Source organism: Podarcis vaucheri, assembly GCF_965113315.1.
Source record: "Podarcis vaucheri genome assembly, contig: HAP1_SCAFFOLD_325, whole genome shotgun sequence".
NCBI lineage: Eukaryota > Metazoa > Chordata > Lepidosauria > Squamata > Lacertidae > Podarcis > Podarcis vaucheri.
In genome coordinates this window covers 1-21,115 of record NW_028118625.1, presented here as the reverse complement: position 1 = coordinate 21,115, position 21,115 = coordinate 1, and the positions used below count along the sequence as shown (strand labels likewise).

The following is a 21,115-nucleotide window of genomic DNA, read 5'->3' as shown; positions in this document are numbered from 1 at the left end:
TATTTACAGTGGTACCCCGCAAGACGAACGCCTCGCAAGACGGAAAACCTGCTAGACAAAAGGGTTTTCCGTTTTGGAGGCGCTTCGCAAAACGAATTTCCCTATGGGCTTGCTTCGCAAGACGACAGCCCATAGGGAAATCTCAGGGACAGCGGGGAAGCGCAGCGCGTCTTCCCCACTGTCCTCGGACCTCCTCCGAAGCCTGGCGGCGGGGCGGGGACACCTCCTCCCGCCGCCGCCGGGCTTCGGAAGGCTCCTCCGAAGCCGGGCGGTGGGGCGGGAACACCTCCACCCGCCGCCGGGCTTCGGAACGGTGCTCCGAAGCCGGGCGGGGGGGGGCGGGAACACCTCCCGCCACCGCCGGGCTTCGGAACGGTGCTCCGAAGCCGGGCGGTAGGGAGGGAACACCTCCCACCGCCGCGGGCTTCGGAACGGTGCTCCGAAGCCGGGCGGGGGGGAGGGAACACCTCCCGCCGCTGCCGGGCTTCGGGACGGTGCTCCGAAGCCGGGCGGGGGGGAGGGAACACCTTCTGAAGGCGGGCGGGGGGCGAAAGTCTTTGTCCCCCCTGCCTGCCTTCCCAGGGGCTTTTAAATCGCCCCGGACAGCGGAGAAGTCCTCCGCTGTCCCGGGGCGATTTTAAAATGCCGCCCGCCAGCATTTTAAGATCGCCCGGACAGCGGAGAAAATGCTGGGGGTGGGAAGAAAAGCCCTTGTCCCCCCCCCAGCCTTCAGAAGAGGTCCGAGGACAGACTGTCCCCGGACCTGGTCTGAAGGCGGTTTCCCTAGGAACGCATTAATTGATTTTCAATGCATTCCTATGGGAAACCGTGCATCGCAAGACGAAAAACTCGCAAGACGAAGAGACTTGTGGAACGAATTAATTTCGTCTTGCGAGGCACCACTGTAATTAATAAAATTTCATTGATTGACTTCCATCGCTTACACTGCACTTCCTATATACATTTTAAGCAAGAATGTATCTGTTATTCTGTATTTTCCCCATACAATCTCACACAAATATTCTAATCAATACGTTTTCTAAATCTATTCTAAATTGTCACTTTTAACGGGTCAAGAAAGCTCTGTAACAACGCCTGATATTTGTCTGGGTGTGCTCGTCGATCAATGAGGCCCAAGCTTTCGGTGTAGCATGTATGTTCCTGGGTCTCAGCCTGGCTCTGTGCTTTTATGTGCTTGTCTGCGATGGAGGCTGAGCCAATTCCTTGCCTGCTTATGGGAGGTAGATACATTGATTACATGGCGTACATGCTTGCTGGAGTTGAAACTCAAACCTGCGCCGAGTAACAAGGGCACGCAGTAACTTCATCCCTCTTCCAGGTCTGTTGATGCACCAAGTGCCACAATATTTCCAGTCAATACCCAGCTAAGGGAAGGTCAGCTATTTTGGGCTGGCCACTCCTAGCGAAGGGAAAGCCTGTCTAGTTCCTTCTTCCATGGAGTGTCCTAAAATAGAAGTCCTGTCTATTCGTTAGGCTGCACTTTAATGGAGCACTAATCAAACCACAGCACAAGTGGGAAACCCATTGAGAAAGATATATTTTTTTAATAAAAAAACCACCAACTTCTTTCAAGACTTCAATTCTTTCGGCAGAACTTCTGGTCCGGCAGTTTAATCCTCGATGCGCTGTTTTTCGGGGGAGGTTTTTCTTTCTCACTAAAAGTATATTATAAATCTTTCACGTCCATTTTGTCAAAGAACAACAACAAATAAACAAACAAATCAGCAATGAAATTGAGAGTCGGGATATTTTTTGGAGGCTTATTTGGAGCTCTCGGGATCTTGTTCTTTTTGGTTGCCTTCGGAACGGACTATTGGCTTCTTGCTACAGAGGTTGGAAGGTGTTCAGAAGGCATGAATGACACCAGGGTTAGTATATATTTTTATTCCTCTGAATGGCATCTGAATGGTGCTTGCTTCTTTCTCACCAGAAATATCTCTTGCAAATGAGGAACACTCTGTATAGGTTACTGTGAGCCTCATCTAAACCCTATTAACATCCAGGAGATGATATTATGTGATTCTCAAACCTCCCCATAATTTTGTTCAGAAACCTTCCTATTTCTTACTTGCCTGTATGTGTCTATATTTGCACAGGGAATAGAGCTCCACTTGGTGAATAGCAATTTACATGTTTCTTTTATACAGGAAGAGAGAGTAACTTTCCACCATGAGGGTTTTTTCTGGAGGTGCTGGTTTGATGGGAACGTCGAAGAGAATGCCCACAGTATGTTAAAGTTTTGGTACAGTAAGTATCCCCCCTTTTTTTGGCAATATAATTTTACTTAGAATTGGTGCTTTTATTTAAAGTATGTCTGCATTTCCCAAAAGAGCGCCATTTGTATAATGCCCTGGTTCTTAAAGTGGTGGTCATCATAGATGTTTGCTCACACATTAGGAGCGACAATGCTGTAATGTTTCGCAGTGATCACAGAGGGATCCCTTTGGTGCAATTCTGCAAATGCTTGTACAAGTACATTGTTCAAATATGTTTGCAGCAGTTCGTACAAGGGTTCACACACTGCTGTACTATAGCATTTGTCAACAGCCAGGATAGATGGGGCTGATGAGAATTGTAGTCCAAAACCCCGCAGAGTCTTTTCTGTTGGGGATAATTCATACTGAAATTCCCCCAAAAAGGTTATTTATGTATGCCACGACTGCGGCCCGTGTTTTGTTATCCCCCAAATGGCAAATGGGTGAGGTCCCAACCAAAGAAAATGGCAACTTAAATTGACAGAATATGCGCAGCTTGAAGACTTAACATATAGAATAAGAGAACGAGAAGAACATACGTTTAGAGAAGACTGGAAAATGTTTATTGAATATATGGGAAATAATTGTGTGCAGCTGAAAACGCTGGCACCATTAAGATAAATTCAACAGTGTAAATAAGTTTTGATGTATGTAGTAATAGAATACTGAATGGTATAGTTTTTGTAAAATATGCAGGGATTTATGATATGTAAAATGAACCATGGGAAGAGAAGAAGGGAAGTCTTTGATATCTTAAGGATGTAAAAATGAGTACTTTAAATTGTTAAACAGAATATATATATATATATATATATATATATATATATATATATATATATAAATGAATTGTAGTCCAAACTATATGGAGGGCACCCGGTTGGCAAAGGCTCTTGCACTAGGTTTTACATAATTTTGGATGCCTCTGCTTGTTCAAGAGGTTGAACAGGTAGGAGAATATACTTGAATTTGGGTTTACCTTCCTCTTGCACCACTCTAGCACAAAGTATCTTTGATTTACCGTATTTTTCGCCCTATAGGGCACACTGGCCCATAGGACATACCTCGTTTTTTGGGGGGTAAATGAATAAAAAAAAATTATTCCCCCCCCCCAGCCACCAGAACAAGCTGCTATCCGCAAGCCTTGCGAGCCCGCGGGAACTCCCGCCGGCTTGCAAGGCTTGCAGATAACTTCCTGAAGCCTGGAGAGGGAGAGGGGTCGGTGCGCACCGACACCTCTCACTCTCCAGGCTTCAACGAAAGCCTGCATTCGCCCCATAGGACGCACCCAGATTTCCCCTTCATTTTTGGAGGGGAAAAAGTGCGTCCTATGGGGCGAAAAATACAGTATATTGCAAACCCACAGGCAGGCATGCAGGGTCTTTTTTTTATTTTATACTGCACCTCATTATCCTGGGAGCTTTAAAAATAACGAATCATAATGAAAAACAGGTGGCATGCAGAACAGGACAGATTAAATGATGGCGTATGAGCTGCTTGCAGTGCTTGAGAAGTTCAAGTATGATAGCTATTAATTATTTTATTGAAATATGCAAGGCCCTCCTTGCAATATAACGCACAAGAACGCTTTGCAATAACATACCGTATTTTTCGCTCTATAGGACGCACTTTTTCTCCTTCAAAAATGAAGGGGAAATGTGTGTGCGTCCTATGGAGCGAAGACGCCGTAGCCCCGCGACCCTCTCCCGGCTGGAGAGGTGAAGCGCGGCTATGGCAGGAGCCTCTACAGCCCCACGTCACCTCTCCAGCCGGGAGAGCGCACGCGGGGCTAAAGAAGCACCTGCGACCCTCTCCTGGCTGGGGAGGTGACGCGCGGCTATAGAGGCTCCTGCCATAGCTGCGTGTCACCTCTCCAGCTGGGAGAGGGTCGCGGGAGGCTGCTTTAGCCCCGCGCGCGCTCTCCCGGCTGGGGAGGTGACGCGCTGCTATAAAGGCTCCTGCCATAGCTGCGCGTCACCTCTCCAGCTGGGAGAGGGTCGCGGGAGGCTGCTTTAGCCCCGCGCGCGCTCTCCCGGCTGGGGAGGTGACGCGCTGCTATAGAGGCTCCTGCCATAGCTGCGCGTCACCTCTCCAGCTGGGAGAGGGTCGCGGGAGGCTGCTTTAGCCCCACGCGCGCTCTCCCGGCTGGGGAGGTGACGCGCTGCTATAGAGGCTCCTGCCATAGCTGTGTGTCACCTCTCCAGCTGAGAGAGGGTCGCGGGAAGCTGCTTTAGCCCCGCGCGCGCTCTCCCGGCTGGGGAGGTGACGCGCTGCTATAGAGGCTCCTGCCATAGCTGCGTGTCACCTCTCCAGCTGGGAGAGGGTCGCGGGAGGCTGCTTTAGCCCCGCGCACGCTCTCCCGGCTGGGGAGGTGACGCGCGGCTATGGCAGGAGCCTGTCCGCTGTGCCTTTCCGCTGCTCTCTGACCTGCTCTTTGGGGCTGGTGGTGGGCTTCCCCCCGCCAGCCCCAAAGAGCAGGTCGAAAGGAACCTGAAGCCTGGAGAGCGAGAGGGGTCAGTGCACACCGACCCCTCTCGCTCTCCAGGCTTCCAAGGTAGCCGCCTGAACGCACCTTAAACGACACCTTGTTTTAGAGTGGGAAAACAAGAGGGGAAAGTTCTCCCCCTCTCTGTGCAGCGCCTCCTGCCGCTTCACTGAAGGGGCGCTGGGCAGAGAGGGGGAGATTTTTTTTCCCTTGTTCTCCCCCCTCTAAAACAAAGTGCGTCCTATTGTCCGGTGCGTCCAATGGTGCGAAAAATACGGTAATTTAGAACCATACAACCAGTAAACAGTAGCAATACTTTAGCCAAACAACAAAACAAAGGAACAGCCACTTAGTGCAGGTATCGCCAATATGAAATAATAATCTGGGTCTTTTGAAAAAAATGTTTTGAGATTTTTTTTAAAAAAATGTTTTAAATGTTTAAAACAAAACAAAGCAAAGCATTTGTTTGTATTGCTTTGCAGTTTTGTTGTTTGCCACACTAAGCCCATTTGGGAAGAAGAGCAGGATAGAAATTAAATAAAGAGGTAAATAAAGGAATATTGTATCCTCCAGCTGTTGTGACCTACAACTCTCATAATCTCTGCCCGTTAGTTGAGGTTAATGGGAGTTGAGGTTTAAAATATCTGGATAACACCCCACTGACCACAGTGGCACCTTGGTTTTTGAATATAATCTTTTCCGGAAGACTGTTCAAGTTCTGAAACATTCAAAAACTGAAAACTCAAAATGGAAGCCTCAAAGCAGAAATCTCAATACGGAAGCTGTGTTTCCGGTTCGACTTCTGAGGCGCATTCAAAAACCAAAGCATTTACTTTTGGGTTTACAGCGTTCGAGTTCTAAAATGTTAGTCAACGGAGACGTTCAAAAACCGAGGTGCTACTGTACCCTATACTTACTCAATGTATGCACTTTAAGGCACATTATATAACAAAAGCCTTCTTAATAAAACAGCAATAAAACATCAGTATCAATCACAATAGCTAGAAAGCTAGGAACTGATATAAACCGTTGGGAAAACCTGGAAAAGAGGCATATTTTTAATTGTAAATGAAAGCATCCAACATCTGTTGCCTGCCCAAAGTCCATAGGAGTTTGTTGCACCATGGATAAATCCCTTCTCTGTATCACTGTAAAGATAGACATGTCTAGGCTATGGTATGTCTAACGGCTTCCTCTGCAGATTCCAATAAATGCAGGACACTAGTTCAAATGTGTGCGGTTGCTTTTTTTCAGCAAACCAGTCGCCTACGAAAAACTGCACCCATGCCTATCTCTCTCCGTTTCCGTTCTTCCGAGATGAGCACAATTCAACTGCCTACAACTCGGCAATTAGTAAGTATTTTCCTGTTCACTACTGTGTCAATAGCGCTATTGCTTTCATGACTTGTGTGAGAGCTCTCCTGTTGGAAAACAGAATCCTAGGCTAAAAGGACCATGCTGCAATCTGAGTAAAGCTTAGTTCATGGGGAGGCAAACTACCGTAAGGCCCGAGGGCCGGATCTGGTCCAAGCGCCTTCTAAATCCGCCCTGCGGATGGTCCGGGAATCAGCGTGTTTTTCCATGAGTAGAATGTGTCCTTTTATTTAAAATGCATTCTGGGTTATTTGTTGGGCCTCCCTGCTGTTTTTACATGAGTAGAATGTGTGCTTTTATTTAAAATGCATCTCTGGGTTATTTGTGGGGCATAGGAATTCGTTCTCCCCCCCCCCCGCAAAAAAATTAAAAAAAATAGTCCGGCCCCCCACAAGGTCTGAGGGACAGTGGACCGGCCCCCTGCTGAAAAAGTTTGCTGACCCCTGGCTTAGTTGATTTCCACCCACTATTTCATATGTTTCAATCAATATTATTTGCCATTGCCGTTTCATTAATGATCGCTATACATCAGCACCTCCTAAATGTATGCATTGAAACTGATTATTATCTACCATAAGTGCTTTAATTGGAAAAAAAGTCCTACTTACACCTTGTTCCATTTCTGTCATGTAATCTTTTGTGTCACGTGATATGATTTGGTATCATATACTATTTTATTTTTTATTGGGACGCGGGTGGCACTGTGGGTTAAACCACGGTGTCTAGGACTTGCCGATCAGAAGGTCGGCAGTTTGAATCCCCATGACGGGGTGAGCTCCCGTTGCTCAGTCCCTGCTCCTGCCCACCTAGCAGTTTGAAAGCACTTCAAAGTGCAAGTAGATAAATAGGTACCGCTCCGGCGGGAAGGTAAACAGCATTTCCGTGCGCTGCTCTGGTTTGCCAGAAGTGGCTCAGTCATGCTGGCCACATGACCTGGAAGCTGTACGCCGGCTCCCTCAGCCAATAAAGTGAGATGAGCACCGCAACCCCAGAGTCGGCCATGACTGGACCTAAGGGTCAGGGGTCCCTTTACCTTAACCTTTACTATTTTATAAAACATGTGTTGTGTTTATACATTGGTGCTGTTTCAAATTGACCTAATCACACCAAGACTTCATTACTTAAAACATAATTGCATTATCTTTGATTTTAAACAATCCACAGAAATGTAGCTTCCTGGCTGTTCTAATGTTGCCTCAAAGGCAGTAACAATTTGTTAACCCATTCTAAATAGTTGTGCCTATCTAAAAGAAAACATAAGAAATTTGCTGTTATTTCAGGCTTACTTACAGACATTCTTAGGCTGCAAGCTCATTTCCACTTACATAGTAGGAGTAAGCTTCACTGAACTCAATGGGGCTTACTTCTGTGTAAAATGTATAGGATTGCAGTGTTCATGACACTTGGAAATCACCATGACACAGAAATGCTCAACTTTAATTTCTTCATATGGACCAATCTCATTGCTAACTACGATCTTAAGATTTTCACCACCCAGAGCAACAGGATTAAATAAATGTTCAGATTTTAAATTGCTGTTTTCCAGAGACAATTGAAAACATGGAGTTCTAAAATTTAGATCTAATATTCGCCGTAAGCCGGCACTACCACATAACAAGTCAGTTCACTGTGAAGAACTAATGGAACTATTATTATTATTATTCATTATATTGTTGTTTGTCTTTGGGGCCCTGCATTCTTCTTTTTAGAATCCCTTTTTGTGTCCTCAGCTACCCATTTCCCAGGGTAACTCTTAATTTCCAAGACAAGAAGTATGTGGCAAAGTATTTGTCACCTTTGCTTACAATGTGTGCACACTGAAGATTATATGTGTTCTGAGTGTTAAGCGCATTGCATTTCTCAGTCTATTTGTCACTGATGGATGGTTGGAATTCCATTTCTGTTAAACGTTATCTCCCATTACATCTTTTAATTTTAACTATAGCATACTCGTCTACTGTCCCACTGAGCGGTACATCCCAAACTTCCAGGATCCACACTGGCTTCTGATGGGATCGCAGGATGTCCTGGTTTGGTTCCTGCAAGAGTGTGGCCCCCCCAAAGATGCCTGCTTTGGGGGGCCATGCTTTTGTGCAAGTCACCTGGCTCCCACGGGAGTGTGGCCCCAAAATATGCACAACTTGATTTTCTTCTGTGGGATGTTGGAGGGAGGGTATGCTATGGTGATATTATGCATTTTTAAATGTCTTTTCCCAATTGGGCATAAAACAAGGACTACAAGTCTAAGGGATGCGGGTGGTGCTGTGGGTTAAACCACAGAGCCTAGGACTTGCCGATCAGAAGGTTGGCGGTTCGAATCCCCGCGACGGGGTGAGCTCCCGTTGCTCGGTCCCTGCTCCTGCCAACCTAGCAGTTTGAAAGCATGCCAAAGTGCAAGTAGATAAATAAGTACCAGAGCAGTGGGAAGGTAAACGATGTTTCCGTGCGCTGCTCTGGTTCGCCAGAAGCGGCTTAGTCATGCTGGCCACATGACCCGGAAGCTGTACGCCAGCTCCCTCAGCCAATAAAGCAAGATGAGCGCTGCAACCCCAGAGTCGGCCACGACTGGACCTGATGGTCAGGGGTCCCTTTACCCTTTACCTTTACAAGTCTTCTAGCCTGACATATATGCTTACTGAAAGGTGAATCCCACTGAACTCAAGGAATCTTACTCCCAAGTAAACATAAGCAGGATTGCAGGCCTTATCTGGTGTTATTAATCCCACATGCCTACCCAACTATGACAAAACAGAAACATTATTTCTACCGCTTAAAGTTAGCAGATAATTCTTTTCAGGCTGAAACTGCAGGCAGGCAGCTGAACCTGATAGATCTTCTCAGAAATCTATGCAAATGTGATCCTTCTATAGCTTTCATTTTGCCTTGTGCTGTGTGTGGATGTGAAGCTTTCCAGATTCTGTATTTGCAAATGGAAAAAAAACACCTTTTAAAAAACAACAACCAAGCACCCTTGGTAAAGACAGTTCTTTCTGTTAGCTGTGAGCAACAGCAACTGAAAGTTGTGTGCCCCATTCTGGAAACTGCTCTTTGCTTTCAGACATGCCGTCTCTGAGATTTTTAAATAAGTGAGCACATATTGATTGAACAAATAAATGGTTAAGAGCCAAACAGTCGTCTAGGATATTGATTTTTAAAATAAAAAAAATAATAATACAGCCATAAAGAATAACTTTTCTGAACAATCATGAATCAAAAATACAAAAAACCCCACTAACTCCTATTTGGTGATGATAATAATATATTAGTTCTGGCCAGTGCTATTTTCCTAGAAAAAGTGGTTCCAGGATTCATCATGAACACTTCCCTCGTTCTCTTAGAATGGAAATGGCGCCTCCCTGAGAGATGCCAGAATGATATTGCTATTTGAGAAATCAAACTTGGGTACAGCCCATTCAGTTCTGTCTTCCTTGTCCTGTCCTGACTCAGTTATATTTTTAGCTTTGGGTAACATTGCCAAGGCAAGTGCTGTGACACGCTGAAGAAAAATGTTGCACAGTTAAGTTATGGAAACTATTCTCTGTCACCCTGTTGCAACAACACAGAGTAGCCAGACGTGGAATACATAGCCCTGGTCGAATTTCTCTGTTACTTTCCTACAGTGTTTTACTTTAGAAAGATTTTGAATGTAAATATTGGAAATAAAACTGATTTATATACAGTATGGGAGACATACTATAATATCTGTAAACTGCTGTTTATGTGCGGCAGTGGAAGATATAGTGCATTATGTACTGTACTGTTCCTGCAGTCTAAACCACTGAGCCTCTTGGGCTTGCCAATTGGAAGGTTGGCAGTTCGAATCCCCGTGACAGAGTGAGCTCCCATTGTTCTGCCCCAGCTCCTGCCAACCTAGAAGTTCGAAAGCACACCAGTGCAAGTACAGTGGTGCCTTGGTTGTTGAACGGCTTGGCCCCTGAACAAATCGGCTCCCGGACGCTGCGAACCCGGCAGTAAGTGTTCTGGTTTGCAAAGGTTTTTTGGAAGCCGAACATCTGACGTGGCTTCCAATTGGGTGCAGGAAGCTCCTGCAGCCAATTAGAAGCTGTGCCTTGGCTTTTGAATGCTTCTAGGAGATGAAAGGACTCCCGGAATGGATTAAGTTAGAGATCCAAGGTACTACTGTAGATAAATAGGTACCGTTGCAGCAGGAAGGTAAACGGCGTTTCCGTGCACTCTGATTTCCATCAGGTGTTCCGTTGCACCAGAAGCGGTTTAGTCATGCTGGCCACATGACCCAGAAAGCTGTCTGTGGGAAAATGCTGGCTCCCTCGGCCTGAAAACGAGATGAGCGCTGCAACCCCATAGCTGCCTTTAACTGAACTTAACCATCCAGGGATCCTTTACCTTTTACCTTTTACTGTTCCCAGGGATGGATTTCTCAAATGGATTCTTCAGAGAGTTTTCTTTTTTGAACTGTAGGGAGAAAATGTGTTACTTGCTGGTAAATGGGGTTAACTATACTACATAAAAGGTTTCTGTGTTTGCTTTGGTAGACAAAATTTCATTGCACAACATGGGGCCCCCTGTGATAATGCTGGTGGCGCTGTGGGTTAAACCACAGAGCCTAGGGCTTGCCAATCAGAAGGTCAGCAGTTCGAATCCCCGTGACGGGTAAGCTCCCGTTGCTCGGTCCCTGCTCCTGCCAACCTAGCAGTTTGAAAGCACGTCAAAGTGCAAGTAGATAAATAGGTACTGTTCCGGCGGGAAGGTAAACGGCGTTTCCATGCACTGCTCTGGTTCGCCAGAAGCGGTTTAGTCATGCTGGCCACATGACCTGGAAGCTGCACGCCGGCTCCTTCAGCCAATAAAGCGAGATGAGCGCCACAACCACAGAGTTGTCCACAACTAGACCTAACGGTCAGGGGTCCCTTTACCTTTACCTCAACCTAACTAGCCCCCCAGCTGATGACCAAAGTTTTAAAGCAAATAATTTAAACTGTCTAACTGATATATGGAAGGTAATTTGTATCAGGTTGTATCCATCTCTGTATGAAACTTCCTCTCCTCCCTCTGGCAGTCTCACGTGCCCCCCAATATCTGCTCTGAAGAGTTGTGGATCCTTTCGAGCAGATCTTGGGAAGGCTGAAGGAGGCTGCAGGAGGAGGAAAGGAAGAAGACCCATTGCGTGAGTGGATTCAACCCATAGTATTTAAGTACAGTCTCATGATTGCACAGTCGCCTGAAGACAACTGATAAATAGCCCAATTTCTACATGCATATTTGGGCAAATGGTAAAACCTTATAGAAAAAAATTATAGGAATTAATGAAGTTTAATTGGAGTAATATCTTATCCACTCCAAGGTGTCAGAGCAGACAGCAATATATTAACTATCCTACCTTATCTCTATCTTGCACTATTCCTGGTAGTTTGAATGAACACGATCAACCAATAAAATTGAATGAAAAGCTCTTACACCATTTAAAGAAGGCATACTTTGATGAACCACCAATGGAAAAGACTTCTAAAGTTGAGGACCTTCATGGTTCAGGATAATCTAAACAAATAATCTACGCAAAATAGGCATCGATGGCATGCCCCAAAGTAGAAAGGTTCTCCACATTTGAACCTGCCTACAGTCTTCAGTTTTAAAAGGACTCATTACATGTCCTGGTACCATCACAGACCACAATGTTCGTGGGCATCAAGGATTGGGTCTACTCAGTGCCAACCACATTGTGGGCATGTCTAACTTTCATGAGTTCCAACAATTGTTTGGATGTTGTTGTTTTCCCTTATGCAATTTTTGTCTGTAGCCACAAATGAAGTTCAACAAGTAGCTGCGAAAAACAATTTGGCCAAAGTAATAAATTCCAGGGTGTGGCAAGGTGGGGTGCTTGTCATGCAAGAATATATTTTTAAAACAATGGAATGACCTACAATGACTCTATATCTATCATCTATCTATCTATCATCTATCTATCTATCTATCTATCTATCTATCTATCTATCATCTATCATCTATCTATCATCTATCTATATCTATCTATCTCTCTATATCATCTATCTATCTATCTATCTATCTATCTATCTATCATCTATCATCTATCATCTATCTATCTATCTATCTATCTATCTATCTATCTATCATCTATCTATCTATCTATCTATCATCTATCTATCTATCTATCTATCTATCTATCTATCTATCTATCTATCATCTATCTATCTATCTATCATCTATCTATCTATCTATCTATCTATCTATCTATCATCTATCTATATCTATATCTATCTATCTATCTATCTATCTATCTATCTATCTATCTATCATCTATCTATCATCTACCTATCATCTACCTATCATCTCTAGCATCTAGTTATTTAATATATTTTTAGAATTATAGCTATCTGCAGAATAGTTATAAACGAAGGAAACTAAAGGTCAGTTTATGAAATGAAAATACAAATGTCTGCTTCCATTGAAGATAATATATACAGTGTGGATTGCTAGAATTCTCATATATTGTAAGATTTATGAGACATCGTCAGTCACATATGATTGGTTGAATGAGTATAGGTTGAGTATAGGTTGTCTTAGTTCAGTGCTATTAATACCAAAACCTCGTATTAAACTGTTTTTGATATCCACTTATTAAACTTAAACTGTCACCCATGATACATAGGCCTACACTTTCTTTCCTTATCTCCTCCATTTTAGCTCTAGGAAAACAGGCTATAAAATAATTTGTCTAACAAGAAGAATTGATATTCCCCTTTTTACAATGTACAGAACGAATTTATTTCCGCGGCCACGGTCTTTAAAGTGTCTCCGAAAATAGATGTGTAATTAAGCAGCTAAATTATTATGTTATGAACATTTTTTGGGGGCCACCATATGTCACAAAACTCTCAGCCCATTTATCACCAGCTGCTTCCATTAATTCAGCATTGCTTGCCCTTGGCTCAATGAGATTCTGTAGTTTTGCATTTTGAATTGAATAATATACAAAGAACTGAATGGCTTCGGCGATAGGCAGACTTGACTTCCTCGTTTCATATATTTCCCCCCCCCCCGGTTGTCCTGTTGGTGTTTTCAGTTTCATTTTAAAAACCACACACCAGTGTATTTCCCCCCGAAATAAACGAGCTTCACGAAATCTCCGTGGTTGGTTTTTTTTGTTGTAATTTTTTTAAGGAGGAAGGATTCTGAATCCTTAAACTGGCCCTGTCCTAGGAATGCCCAAATGAGCTTTCTTTCTTGTGTCTGTTTCTACTTTGGTGAACTTGGTTGTTATCTAGCGAAAGCGTATAATTATCTAGAAGAATCTTGGCTACAGTTCAGCACACCATTTTATGAACCATTTCCATTCCCCAAGTAAACGAACCTATTAACCACACACGTATACTGTATACTTATTAACCGTATACACGTATACTTAACGTTATTATATTCCAAGATCATCTGATAGGATTTGGCGTTCAAGCCTAATGAAAGACATATGGCGTCTTAGATCACTAAGGCACAGGAAGCCACGTTAGAATAAATGATCAGCTTTGGTGATGAAGAAAATGAAAATGGGAGGCGGGGCGGGGCGGGGGCGACTTCGTAAAATGGCCTTGTGTTGTAAGGATGTTTTTGAAAAATCCTCTTTCTGTATCTTTCCTGCCTTCCCCTGATAACCTCTAGTTTATCGTGGCTTCTGGTCTGTTCTCATGTTGCTGGGAGTGGTCACTGTGGTCGTGGCGAGCTTCTTCATCATCTGCGCTGCACCCTTTGGTAGCCACGCGTTGTACAAAGTTGGGGGAGGCTTTTTCATCACTGCTGGTAAGTGTTCACTGTTTTAATCCAAATTCAACCACCCCTGCTCCTTTTTAAAAAACAAACAAACGTGCAACATTCGGCCTAGAATTGTGGGTTTGGCTTTTTTAAAAAAACAAAGCAGAACAAAACCAAAATGCACATCAAGGGAATTCTGCGTGCTATTTTGGAGGTTTTCTGGCAGAAGGCTCTCAGAAGAAAATGGCACTGGGGAAGAATTGGGAGAGTTCATGTTGCAGCTATGGTTCATTTCAATAGGTCTAGACCAGACATAGGCAAACTCCGGCCCTCCAGATGTTTGGGACTACAATTCCCATCATCCCTAGCTAACAAGACCAGTGGTCAGGGATGATGGGAATTGTAGTCCCAAACATCTGGAGGCCCGAAATTGGCCTTTGCCTGGTCTAGGGCAAATAATAATAATAATAATAATAATAATAATAATAATAATAATAATAATGGAATCATAGGATAATAGAATTGTAGAGCTGGAAGGGTCATCTAGTCCAATCTCCTACAATGCACAATAATTTTATGTAATTATATAATATATGTGTAATCATACTAATAATTTATATAATGTAAGAAGGGCACACAAGATATCATTAAGTGGTAATAAAGTAGGATGATCCTAGGATTGCTCTAGCATTCTGAATCTATCTTCCAACAAGACATTCATTCCTTCATGGTTGGAAGGATTATAATGTCAAGAAAAGGAAACAGTGTCAAGGCCACACTGTCATGGAATCACAGAATTGTACAGTTGGTAGCGACCACGAGGGTCATCTAGTCAAACGACCTGCAATGCAGGAATCTCTTTTTGCCCAGCATGCGGCTCAAACCCATAACCCTGAGATTAAGAGTCTCACGGTCTAAATCTGGGAAAGCTTCTTCATGTAGTTTTCTTGGTGGTCTGTGTGATTTGCCTGTGAGGACCAGTGCGTCAAGAGAATGCTTGCTTGGGTCTAGAACACCTGAACTGAAATTCCTACTTGCCCAAGAAAGCTTACTGCTATTGTCTCTAACCTCTGTTTCTTTAATCAATAAGATGGTAATAATAGACAATATAAAGCACTTTGTGGACTAAGTACAGTGGTGCCTCGCAAGACGGAATTAATTCGTTCCGCGAGTTTTGTCGTCTTGCGATTTTCATCTTGCGAAGCACGGTGTCGGGAAAGTTTTGGAAAAGCTTCAAAAATCACCAAAGTCTTTAAAAACCTCAAAAAAGGCTACCACACTGCGTTCTTTGAGTTGCTCCTCGAAGTCAAGTCGCAGCTGTATTAACGGTGTTAAGAAAAAGGAAACAAACTTGCAAGACGTTTCTGTCTTGCGAAGCAAGCCCATAGGGAAAATCGTCTTGCGAAGCAGCTCAAAAAACAAAAAACCCTTTCGTCTAGCGAGTTTTTTGTCTTGCGAGGCATTCGTCTTGCGAGGTGCCACTGTATTGGAAGAAATGTGTGGGGAATTCTGTTTGCATTGTGGCTCTGCTTTTGCAAGATGTGCTTTTGTAGTTTGTGGCCAGTGTCTGTTTGCACATAATCCAAGAATTCATGCCCAATGCTGGCAGCAGTAGTTCTCCATCAGTGTAGCAGTTTGGTACTGTTCAGAATCTCCTGCTTTTCAGTTCCTGTTGATATGTATTACTTCAAAGTTTTTGGAGCATGGATGGGAGACCACAGGTTTATGGGCCAAATGTTGCCCTCCAGGACTCCTTATCCGGCCCTTGAGCTGAGGCAATAATCCCTTTATAGGCCACACCCCCTTTCCCCAGCCCCTCCATGCCAGCCCTGGTCCATGCCCACCCTGACTGCTTTTGCCTGACTAGAATGTGTCCTTGGGCTGTGGCAGTGCCTCTTGCTTATTTGTGTTGAGAGATTTGTGGGTAGAAACCTCCGACATTGGCATGGCTGAAACGTGGCCTACAGTACAAAAGTAGGAATCCTAGCTGTCGCCCTGCCCTATGGCACCAGCCAACACTGGTATGTGACCCATACCCTTCAACATTTTGAGTCCTGAAAACAGGACGCACATCTTCTTGCCCATGCTCCTGCGTGAGTCACATGATCTGCAGAAGGATCCAAAAGACACTTTTTTTTCTGGGACGTGCTTGCATGGCACCCAAAAATCGCACGAGATCACAGCACTCAAAATGGCTGCCATGCTCTCTTGTGAGAAAATGGGATGTCCTGTTTTTTTCTGGGATGCTAGTGGGGTATTGTGTGGGGCCCCCCAGATTACTCATGAGGAGATGTGGCCCTCAAACTAAAAAAAGCTTCCCCCTCCCTGAGGTACTCATTTAACCTCTGTTGTCTAGACTGTATTCAAATCTAGAGGGCCACATGCAAAGCCCTCAAGCCAGAATAACCGTCAAGAAATTATTCTCTCTGCTCCCAACCATGACGATTGATTGTATGGGGGTGAATCCATTTCTTCTCAGGGAGCTTCTGGTTTACAATTTGAATGCAGCAAGATTTGTACTTGAAACATTTCGGCTGAGATCCTATAGCCACTTAACCTGAGATTAAGCCCCATGACATCTCCTGGAATTTACATTCTGAGTTTACCTGTACAGAAGTGCGCTGCGAGTCTCATGCATGGGGTGCAAACCACCAATACCCTAATGCCAAGCACAAACTGGAATTTGCTCCCACAAGAGGAAATGATGGCCACCAACTTGGATGTCTTTGCAAGAGAGTTGGACGAGCTGATGGACAATAAAGCTATACATGGCTACTATCCCCGACAGCTGTGTTTTACCCCAACTGTTGGAGATACTTTGCCTCTCCAAACAAACCGGAGCAGCGCACGGAAACACCGTTTTCCTTCCCGCCAGAATGGTACCTAATTATCTACTTGCACTTTGACGTGCTTTCGAACTGCTAGGTTGGCAGTTGCTGAGAATCAGAGATGGAGAGAACGCTGTTCTGCTCAGATACTTCCTTCAGGCTTCCCTTGGACATCTGGTTGGCCACTGTGCGAACAGGATGCCACTGGCCTCATCCTGCAGGGCTTTTCTTATGTTCTTATGTTCAAAGTAGAGACTTGAGTTGGCAGCAAAGGATCTTCAACTGTGCAAGTCTTCTGTAAAGGTAAAGGGACCCCTGACCATTAGGTTCAGTCGCAGACAACTCTGGGGTTGCGGCGCTCATCTCGCTTTACTGGCCGAGGGAGCTGGCGTACAGCTTCCGGGTCATGTGGCCAGCATGATTAAGCCACTTCTGGCAAACCAGAGCAGTGCACAGAAACACCGTTTACCTTCCTGCCAGAGTGGTACCTAATTATCTACTTGCACTTTGACGTGCTTTCGAACTGCTAGGTTGGCAGGAGCAGGGACTGCGCAACGGGAGCTCACTCCGTCACGGGGATTCGAACCGCCTACCATCTGATCGGCAAGCCTTAGGCTCTGTGGTTTAACCCACAGTGCCACCCGCACTCCCAAGTCTTCTGAGGTCAGTGCAAAAATGCCTGCTTCGGTTTCTGTTCCTTGCCTGCTGTTCCCTAGGCCTGCTCAACCACTTATTTGTGGAACACTTTGGTTCCTTCTATTCGTCTCTATCATTACAGAGACAGCTGTGCGGATGGCTTTTTCTTCTTCTCCTTTTGCTACTAAGCTCATGCTAAATTACACCCTCAGATTTTCTGCCAGCCTCTCGCTGCAGTAACTTGGATCTTACGAAAAGTCTCAACAGCGGAACTTCTCGGTTATTGACTCGCGTAGAGAAAGTATCAATACGTAGCCCGACGACACCCGCAGTGGGAGCAAAGTCTGCAAGGTAAACCTGTGAGCAAAACAATTGCTTACAAATCAGCATAGTTCTACATTTACCAGCGGCGCCTGCCGGAGGCTCCTGTCACTCTCTACAGCACCTGTTGACTTCTTGTCTGTGCAATGGAAGCTTTGTGCCATAAACAGCCATTCACGGCTGACGAGCGAAAGACATTTTGCTGTGCAGGAAGAATAAGGAAGGCCTGAAAATTGCTCTTGAATTCCTAGGCATTTATAAAGATTCTGTGTTCTTTTTCTCTTCCCACAATGAGCAGAAGTGTGTGTGTGTGTGTGTGTCTGTGCATGAAACAGATTAAAAAGAATAAATGTTAATGGCAGAAATGACTGACCTCCGAGCAGCCTGGGTCTTATCTCATTCCACAGTGCTGTGTATCAAACATGGGCCTCCTTTAAAAATAAAATAGGAAAATAGAAAGGCATGGGGAGAGGGGGGAAAAAGAATGAAAGTGCTTATTTATCCTAATCTCTCTGAGACATATATTTTACTTTTTAAAAATAATTGCCCCCAGTTGCTTGTGATTCACTGCAGCTTTTTTCTTTTTTTCTTTAAAAAAAAATCCTGTTTGACTAAACAACAGATATTTGTGCCCCAAGCAAAGGTCTAACAAGCTGAAAACGAAGAAATATGTTTGCAGCCTGAAATGTTTCTAAAAATGCCTGCTTCTTGAAGTTGATGGCAGGGATGAGGTTAATCTCAGCCACTGGGCTCGAAAACACGGCCCTTCCTGACAATTGTCAGCATAAGAGGCTGAGAACAGCCTTCCCAAAATAAATACATTTCGTTTGACACGTCCCGCTTCATAATGAACTGACATTGCAATTAGACTTGCAGTAGATCCTCTCCTGCCTTTCAAAGCATGATAAATGTTCTGAAAGAAGAAAGGCAAGAAAGAAAGGCAGGCAAACAGAGATAGCTTAAGGTTACAGGAAGTGGCTTCAGCAAGTTATGATGTGACTGAATGTTAGTTCCTAAATAGGAGTTTTACGAAGATGACTCTGGATGCATGTCTAGTGGGATAGGACCCTGTCACACGTGTGTTTGCTCTGTATGGAACTTCATCTGAACTCTGCTCATGTCCATATTGGTCCCTATTCACCACATTTTTTTCCAGCTTTCAATGCTATTGAGGACACACGAATATCAAGCTGATTGTGGGGTGCAGTTTGACAGTGACTTATTGCAAACCTGCATGTGTGCGGGTTCCCAGAGAGATGATCGCGGCTGCCGTTCTCCTCCTTTGCCCCTCTTGCTGCTGTTCTGCCATGAGCTGAGCGATGGTTTGGCTTTGTGCGGCCTCTGAGCATGGGTGTCACACAAACCACAAGCTATGAGGAAGTTTTGTTCTTGGGTTTGCAGCTGATGGTTTGTCTGGCGGAGACAAACCATAGCTGTCAAGCGTCCCTTATTTGGCGGGACAGTCCCTTATCCCAGGGCCATGTCCCACTGCTGTCCCTTAAATAAGCTACTGAAGGTAATGGGGCCCTTTCTATGTCAAGCTGTGCTTTGTCAACAACAAATTGTTGCTTTTTTGTGTTGAATATATGCTATATGGTAATTTATAGGACCTAATAGGCATCTAAAGCCATTTGCACGCAACAAAATATGTATTTTATCAAAGTAATTGTTGATCCTTTATTTTGGCTGCTGATCCCTTATTTTCGAGGCTGCTGGTCCCTTATTTTCAAATCTGTAAGTTGATAGCTATGAGACAAACCATTTGTGCTAAGGCTTGGTTTGGCTTAGTGTTAGGGGAAAACTTGACCGTTGTCCTTCACTGGCTATACCAAGCATTTCTCAAGCAAACTGAGCCATCATATATCTTTACTAAAACTTATTTTTTCCCTCCTTCCTTCAGGTATTGTCTTCACATTGGTGGTAATCCTTTACGTCATCTGGGTCCAGGCAATGGCTGATCTTGAAAACTATGTGAATATGAAGAAAATAGACTGTCCTGATTTTTCTGTCTATGTTCGTTATGGCTGGTCTTTTATACTGGCTCTAGTTGGAATTTTTTTTACCATGTTTTCAGGAATGCTGTTCCTACTGGTAGGGCGTACAATTTATCTGCACTCTGATTAATCAGATGTCGGCTGTTTGAAATGTTGGAATTATGGCGAGGTTTTGCTGAAAAGCTATTTTTATACATTATCCCTCTTATAGCCATGTGTTTGCTGGTGCTATTCTAGATCTGCTTACGTAGCTAATGCAATCCCATGCATATCTACTCAGATGTAAGTCCTACTGAGTTCAGCGAAGCTTATATCCAGGTATGTCCTTATAGGATTTGCGGTCTCAGTTATATATCCTTGTCATAAAGGAATAGTGACATAAATTAGACTGTTCAAATTCCTTCAGATCTTGATGAACTGCATGCAACACACGAGATATTTTGCAACTTCATGTCTCTGTGTTGAACGCACTGGGGGACAGATAAAAATATGAAATGATTCATGTAAGAATTTTGGCTTAGGGCCAATTCAACCATTATCTTCTTAATGAAGGAATATGCAATGAAACCACACCTCCTGCTCATATATATTAGCCACAGAAGAAGGGAACGGGCAGCACAGGCTGTAGATCACCCTTCCAGTAGTCGCCTAGCATTCACCTTGTGCCAATGTGCCATTCTTTTAGCAAGGCCAGAACTCTTGCCTCTTGCTTGCCACAAATCTAGTCTCAAGTGACAGTGCTTGGCTCATCTTAACAAGGGCTACTTTCCCTTGATGTACAATTGTATTTCTCCACGCTCAGAGTCTCCTTCTAAGGGGAAGGTTTGTGTGCTTCGATAGGAATCGTCATGGTCGCTAAGTGAGGTGCAAGTGTTAACGCTGGCTAGGTTTGCAATGAGCGCAGGATCTGGTCATGGCAAGGCAACGGGAAAGTGAATGCTGTAACTCCCATCTGCAAGCAACTGTGCTGCTTCCTGGAAGAATGAAACCTATTCCCACCTCCCTGTGGCTAACCTAAGCAAAAGTAAACTCAGTCATGTGTGTTCCCTCATTAGGAAAGGAAATGTGTGAATTAGTCCTGGTTCTGCTTATGCAGAAGAAAGCAAGTGTCCACAGAATCCCTTAATCACCCGTTATTTCTTTCGGCATTTGGCATTAGCTTTAATATGAACAAATATTTCTGCTCTTAAAAATAGAGTGCAGTTGCCCATGTATTGCTTTAGCCAATGTGGCAGTAGTGCAGAAGGCCAGGTCGCTGAATTAGTGCTGTGGTGTTGCTATGAATGCTTTCATGTGGTCCAAGTTATAAACATTTAGTGTAATGGAACTGGGAAGTTTATGGGTCATTTAGTTCAGTTCTCTGCAATAGCAGATTCCCCCCCACCCCCGGGCTTAACAACAATATATGCTTTTCTGTTGTCCGTTATATATTTATTATTATTTTTGCTTCCCTCTGTACTTTAC

General features: G+C 44.2%; 1 protein-coding gene across 1 annotated transcript; it reads left to right on the top strand.

The window, feature by feature from the left end:
- Positions 1-1,417: 1,417 nt before the first annotated feature.
- On the top strand, positions 1,418-21,108 carry LOC309524485 (transmembrane protein 182-like). The gene is made up of 5 exons (XM_082242430.1): positions 1,418-1,889; positions 2,169-2,268; positions 6,013-6,111; positions 13,783-13,920; positions 19,558-21,108. Exons 1-5 carry the CDS (start codon positions 1,749-1,751, stop codon positions 19,779-19,781), a joined length of 702 nt encoding a protein of 233 aa, XP_082098556.1. The 5' UTR covers positions 1,418-1,748; the 3' UTR covers positions 19,782-21,108.
- The last annotated feature ends 7 nt before the right edge of the window (positions 21,109-21,115 follow it).

Bases quoted from the DNA above. Each gene is read 5' to 3' on its own strand.
- LOC309524485 (XM_082242430.1), top strand. From the start codon at position 1,749: ATGAAATTGAGAGTCGGGATATTTTTTGGAGGCTTATTTGGAGCTCTC. The intron at 6,112-13,782 runs GTAAGTATTTTC...GATAACCTCTAG, and splicing joins TGCCTACAACTCGGCAATTA to TTTATCGTGGCTTCTGGTCT. The intron at 13,921-19,557 runs GTAAGTGTTCAC...TCCTTCCTTCAG, and splicing joins AGGCTTTTTCATCACTGCTG to GTATTGTCTTCACATTGGTG.